This window comes from Octopus sinensis, linkage group LG25 (assembly GCF_006345805.1).
Source record: "Octopus sinensis linkage group LG25, ASM634580v1, whole genome shotgun sequence".
Taxonomy (NCBI): Eukaryota; Metazoa; Mollusca; class Cephalopoda; order Octopoda; family Octopodidae; genus Octopus; species Octopus sinensis.
This window is the reverse complement of record NC_043021.1, coordinates 5,155,593-5,162,578: the sequence shown is the minus strand read 5'-3', so window position 1 is coordinate 5,162,578 and position 6,986 is coordinate 5,155,593. Positions and strand designations below refer to the sequence as shown.

Sequence of the window (6,986 nt, the reverse complement as noted above, 5' to 3'; positions counted from 1 at the left end):
TAAAAAAAAAAAATTTTTTTTTCTCTATATTTTTTGCTTTCTTTAATGGGCATTTTTTTTTTTTTACATTTACCAAAACTTCAAAAAAAAAAAAATTTCCCAGAAACAAATTGTTTGCAAAAAAAAAAAAAAAAATCAACAACCCCACCCCCCAAACCACCCCAGCAACAACACAAATAGAAAGAATGATGGTGGGAGAGGTAGAGGCATGCGGAGCAAACTGTCCCAATTAATCCTGAGTAAATGCAAGATTTTTCAACAAGCCCAACTTGCCAAAAGCTCCATCCATCCAGCCATCCTCTCAGTGCCACAGAAGAAACTGCTGCCTTCTTTTTCTTTTTCTTTTTTTTATCTTCCCCGCCTCCCCATATTTCTTTGTGTTTTTTTTTTTTCCTTTAGTACCAAAGTATGAACTTTCACCTGTCACCTCACCATCCGCTTTTCTCCATTTCTAATCATTTCCAACTCTGACAATTGCTGAAGGACCTGAAAATTGAAAGAGAGAAAATAAAATAAAATAAATAATAATAATAATAATAATAATAATAATAATAATAATAATAATAATAATCATTTCTTTTATTTACCACCAGGGCAAATAATAATAATATGAAAATTATTGGACATACACTCTTTCAAGATCAGTGACGAAAAGTTACAGGAAAAAGGATATAAATATTTGCATTGGGAACTCCTTTCATCGAAAACCGGTGATTGTCGTGCGCTGATGATGGGTCAATACCCAGAAACTGCAGTCCGTGCGTATCACTTAGGTTGACGAGGGAAGGATGACCTCCCTTTGCAAATACCGATAGGGCACAGAAAGTGTGTCTATAGCCAGCTGGAGGAGATGTTCTCCTGGGGCTACAAGCTACAGTAACACCCACCCTTAGTGGTTAGCCATACTGAGATGGCAAATATACCTCACATTGTCGTGCAGTTACTGTTTATACCTCGTTCAGAGATTTATTATTGATCCTTGGCTTACCATCTAGAACAATTACTAAACATCATCATCATCGTTTAACGTCCGTTTTCCATGCTAGCACGGGTTGGACGGTTCGACCGGGGTCTGGGAAGCCAGGAGGCTGCACCAGGCTCCAGTCTGATCTGGCAGTGTTTCTACAGCTGGATGCCCTTCCTAACGCCAACCACTCCGCGAGTGTAGTGAGTGCTTTTTACGTGCCATGAGAGTCTTGCAGCGGCCACGATCGGTTGGTGCTTTTAACGTACCACCGGCATGGAAGCCAGTCGAGGCGGCGCTGGCATCGGCCACGTTCGGACGGTGCTTTTTACGTGCCACCGGCACGGAAGCCAGTCAGGGCGGCGCTGGCATCGGCCACGTTCGGATGGTGCTTTTTACGTGCCACCGGCACAGAAGCCAGTCAAGGCGGTGCTGGCATCGGCCACGTTCGGATGGTGCTTTTTATGTGCTGCTGGCACATTTTTTTCCTTAACACATTACTTCATTTTATTTCAAAAATGAACAATCCCATGTGCTTAGTTTAGTTGTCTATCAATGTATACAATGAGTTTCTTAGCCCGAAGAATCAGGAAGACACTCGGCAAGAAATGGTAGCAAAATTGAAAGAAAAACCCATAATAATAATCCTTTCTACTGAAGGCACAACGCCTGAAATTTTGGAGGAGGGGGCTAGTCAATTTCATCAATCCCAGTGTTTCATTGGTACTTAATTTATTGACCCCAAAAGGATGAAATGCAAAGATGACCTTGGCAGAATTTGAACTCAGAACTCAGAATGTAACGGCGGACAAAATACCACTAAGCATTTTGTCCGGCGTGTTAATGATTCTGCCAACTCGTAATAATAATAATAATAATAATCCTTTCTACAATAGGCACAAGGCCTGGATTTTGTGAGGAAGGGGACGGATGGTCACACTGACTCCAGTACACAACTGGTACTGAATTTCTCGACCCTGAAAGGATGACAGGCAAAGTTGACCTTGGTGGAATTTGAACTTGGAACATAGCAATGGGCAATAATATACTGCTAAGTATATCGTCCAGCGTGCTAACGATTCTGCCAGCTTGCCACCATAATAATAATAAACATCTACAGACAACTAATTAGAAACTCATTACAAGTGTCATTACCCTGACAGTCTCCTATTTCTAACCTTGATAATTATTTAAGTAATTAAGTGCCATAGTACAATGGAACCAATTATAGATCCAATCCTTTAATTATGCTGTCAAAATATGCAAAACACTCCAATTTGTCATCAATAACAAATCGTTCACATATACTATGTGCATGAATGCTTGTGTGCATATGTATATGCATGTGCACATATACACATACAACTGAGCTTGCTCAGAACCACATGACCCTGTTACTCCACCAATCTATCTTCCATCTCATGTGACATTGCCTTTCAGCAACAGCCAATCTCATCTAGGCAACATATACTCTATACTCTTTTACTCGTTTCAGTCATTTGACTGCGGCTATGCTGGAGCACCGCCTTTAATCGAGCAACTCGACCCCCGGGACTTATTCTTTTTGTAAGCTCAGTACTTATTCTATCAGTCTCTTTTGCCGAACTGCTAAGTAACGGGGGACATAAACACACCAGCATCGGTTGTCAAGCAATGCTAGGGGGACAAACACAGACACACAAACACACACACGCATACATATATATATACATATATACGACGGGCTTCTTTCAGTTTCCGTCTACCAAATCCACTTACAAGGCATTGGTCGGCCTGGGGCTATAGCAGAAGACACTCGCCCAAGATGCCACGCAGTGGGACTGAACCCGGAACTATGTGGCTGATAAACAAGCTACTTACCACACAGCCACTCCTGCGCCTATCTTCACTAATGATAATATGACCGAAAGCATCGTACTGTAGGCTGTCACAAACCAGCTCCTGGGTAAACACGCTACTCTATATTCTACCCAAAGTGTACATGCATGCACACACACACATGCATGCACGCACATGCATGCACGCACACACAGTCTCACAGAATATCATACTACTTGCTTCAGGCTTATGGACTGCAGCCAACCTGGGACTCTGTCTTGAAGGATTTAGTTAAATGAACTGATGTCAGATATTAATTTCTGAAGTCAGGTGCTTATTCTGTCACTCTCTTTTGGCAAACTGCTAAGTTATAAACGACATAAACAATCCATCACCGGCTGTCAAGTGGTGGGGGACAAATGCAAACACACACAACGGGCTTCCACGTAGTTTTCATCCACCAAATTTTTCTCTGACAAGGTATTGACCTGGGGCTTTAGTAGGAGACACTTACCCAAGGTGCCACACAGTAGGACCAAGACCACAATTTTGTTCAAGTGTATTTGACTTGCAGGCACTGACTGGATGCATTCATTGAAAATGTCCAATGGTTTGAAATCCATATGATAGGAGAGTTCTGGCACCCATGACAGACAAATTTCATCTGCGACGATCTATGTGTGCTTTCATGAGCCAAACATCTGAGAGGGTCTCAAAGCTAATAATGCAGTATTCAGTGTTCTTGCAATACATCCGTGTTAAGGTGGATATAAAGATCACCTTTTGGTATTAAATTAGCAGCTCTTTTAGTTGTGTATTAAATTGAAATTTCTCACTTTCGAGCGAGGTCATTGCCAGTACTGCCGGACTGGCCCCCGTGCCGGTGGCACGTAAAAAGCACCCACTACACTCTCAGAGTGGTTGGCGTTAGGAAGGGCATCCAGCTGTAGGAACTCTGCCAGATCAAGATTGGAGCCTGGTGCAGCCATCTGGTTCGCCAGCCCTCAGTCAAAATCGTCCAACCCATGCTAGCATGGAAAGCGGACATTAAACGATGATGATGATGATGAATAGAAAAAAAATGTGTTGGTGACAGGAAGAGCATCCTGCTATAAAATAACTCAGAAAACAGTTGTCTAATCCAGACCAACATGGAAAACCAGGTATAAAAATGTTATGCACACACACAAAATGAAAAAAAGAAAAGGCAATTTATAAAAAAAAAAGTGGGAAAAAACCCCTTTTTTAATATCAATAACTGTCTCTGACTTAAACCAACCACCCATCAACCAACCATCTGCCTGTGTCTGTATTTTTGTGGAGGCAAGCATCCATTGGTTGAGAAACAGCAGCTCCAGCTTCTAACACAGGCAATGCATCAAGTTTCACATTTTTATAAGCAGCAGCAAAAGAGTTCCATAAATAGGCTGGTCTACAGCCCAGACATAGGCATTTGTCTTGATAAGTCTTGGAGTGATTTGATTACAAAGTAATGATAATTACATAGAAGAAAGACGGATAGAGAAATAAAGGGGGGGGGATGAAGAAAAGAAGGAAAAAACCAACGTAAAATGAAGAATGGCGAACTTGAAAATTACTGAAGGCACTAGACTATTGGGGGTGGGAGGTGGGGGAGGATAAAATGGATGAGTGATAGAAAGAGACGAATAGAACAAGAGAGAGAGAGACAGACAGAGATGGTGAGAAGCAAGAAAAAGTACTTAGAGGTAGAAAAAAACAAAACAAAACAAAATAAAACAGTAAACAGCAGGTATCAAAATTTCTACAGAATTTAATGCAAATTCTTGATGCAGACAAAATGTATTGAAATATAACTGGCTTTTTTGAAGAGCTACAAAAATGACAGTAATGGAGAAAAAAAAAAACCAGAAACACACACACACACACAAGCATACACGTATACATAGACACAAAGGCAAGATCATAAACAAAGAGACAATACCATCCAGCACATACACACGCATGCACACACATTCTGTACCGTGTAAGAACAGATAGTAGTTTTTGAGCAAACTAAACACTAACCAGCTAGTTTAATCAGTTCGTTAGCTGGTAGTTAAATTATTTCACTTAATCATTTAGCCAGCCCGAAATACCAAGTTTTTTTCAAAACATTTCCATTGGCACACTTCTTTGCAACAATAAGTAATATTGTAAGCAGAGGTCGTTAACTCTCAGAAGTTCTGAAGAGTGTCTTTGAGAAATGAGAGAACTCTTTTACTCTTTTACTTGTTTCAGTCATTTGACTGCGGCCATGCTGGAGCACCGCCTTTAGTCGAGCAAATCGACCCCGGGACTTATTCTTTGTAAGCCCAGTACTTATTCTATCGGTCTCTTTTGCCGAACCGCTAAGTGATGGGGACGTAAACACACCAGCATCGGTTGTCAAGCAATGCTAGGGGGACAAACACAGACACACAAACATATACACACACACACTTATATATATATATACATATATACGACGGGTTCTTTCAGTTTCCGTCTACCAAATCCACTCACAAGGCATTGGTCGGCCCGGGGCTATAGCAGAAGACACTTGCCCAAGATGCCATGCAGTGGGACTGAACCCGGAACCATGTGGTTGGTTAGCAAGCTACTTACCACACAGCCACTCCTGGCATGATTAATTAAGAAGTTTGCTTTGCAACCATGTGGCCTCCAGGTTCAATTACCCTGCAGGGTAGCTTGGGCCTTGACAAAATGACCAATGCTTAGTGCGAAACACGGTAGATGGAAAATATGTGTGGAAAGCTGTCAGACACACGTAACAAGTGAAGTCCCTACTAACACACTCTCCCCTATGATAATACTGGTATGAGCCCAAAACCCTTCTTTATTGTTATCCATCACACTCACCTGTACAACTACATAAATACAGACAGCCCCTCACAAAAAAAAAAGAAAGAAAAACAAAAAACAAAACTAAGAGACAGAGAGACCTGAAGATGACCCAGAGCAGAGAGGCGTGGCATTCAAGAAGTTGCAAATGGCAATGGAAAACCTTTGTCAAATATATCTGATTTTCCTTCTTGGGACACAAAACTCTACTTGTGAAGACCTGTTGAGGCAAGTGAAAATCGCGTTGCCAGCAGCGCCCCGACGGGCTTCCGTGCCGGTGGCACGTGAAAAGCACCACCCAACCATGGCCGTTTGCCAGCCTCGTCTGGCACCTGTGCCGGTGGCATGTAAAAAGCACCCACTACACTCACGGAGTGGTTGGCATTAGGAAGGGCATCCAGCCGTAGAAACATTGCCAGATCAGACTGGGCCTGGTGCAGCCTTCTGGCTTCCCAGATCCCAGTTGAACTGTCCAACCCATGCTAGCATGGAAAGCGGACGCTAAATGATGATTAACCAAATGATTAATCAAATTGATTAGTTACCTGGTTAAATAGTTAACCAATTGAGAAATAATGAAGTGAAATAAAACCAGCACCTGTTTATCATTGGCATAATGACCCTCCTGAGATTTAACAAAATAAAACTTTTGTATTGTGTTGAAGAGGATCTAATGTAACAGGTAAAGGGCTGAGAGTTTGTATATTCCATCATTGGCTCTGAATGGGAACACTATCAAAGATGGTGAACATTCAATTGGAGAGCCAATCCCCCTATAAATTAGTCATGTGCTCATGTGACTGACCAGGCTATCAGATGTTGTTACACATTGCTGGTCACAATGCACTTTTGCATTGTTTTAGCCTTCAAATGACACTAGCCTGCTGGCTAGGTGAGCAGGCCCCACTGATTGAAGGGGGACTGGAGCAATATGAAATGAAGTGTTTTGCCCAAGAAGACAATGTGGCACCCAGCCAGGGAATCGAACCCACAATCTAGCAATCATGAGTGCAACAGCCTAACCACTAGGCCACGTACTTTTCACATATAAATTAGTATAACTGGAAATGATACACTGAAGCAGGCATAATCCTGACATCACACAAAGCAGTTTCATGAAAATTGATTAAAACTATCCATTTCTCCAAGGTAGCACAGAGTGGGACTGAACCTGAAAATATGCAGCTGGGATGCAAACTTCTTAACCACACAGCCATGCCTGCACCTTGGTGGGATGATGAATACATAGGACCTTTAGGGCGGCGAGCTGGCAGAATCGTTAGCATGCCGGGTGAAATGCGTAGCCGTATTTCGACTGTCATTACGTTCTGAGTTCAAATTC

At 42.1% G+C, this 6,986-nt stretch overlaps 1 protein-coding gene across 5 annotated transcripts in view; it reads right to left on the bottom strand.

Moving 5' to 3' along the window:
* Positions 1–325: 325 nt before the first annotated feature.
* Positions 326–6,986, bottom strand: part of LOC115224289 (rho GTPase-activating protein gacU) — a 195,931-nt gene continuing 189,270 nt past the window's right edge. For all 5 annotated transcript variants that reach the window (XM_036513499.1, XM_029795113.2, XM_036513497.1 and 2 more), the window contains one exon: positions 326–486. In XM_036513499.1, the coding sequence (XP_036369392.1) occupies positions 452–486 (35 nt within the window). In that variant the 3' untranslated portion in view covers positions 326–451. The remainder of the gene's footprint in view (positions 487–6,986) is intronic.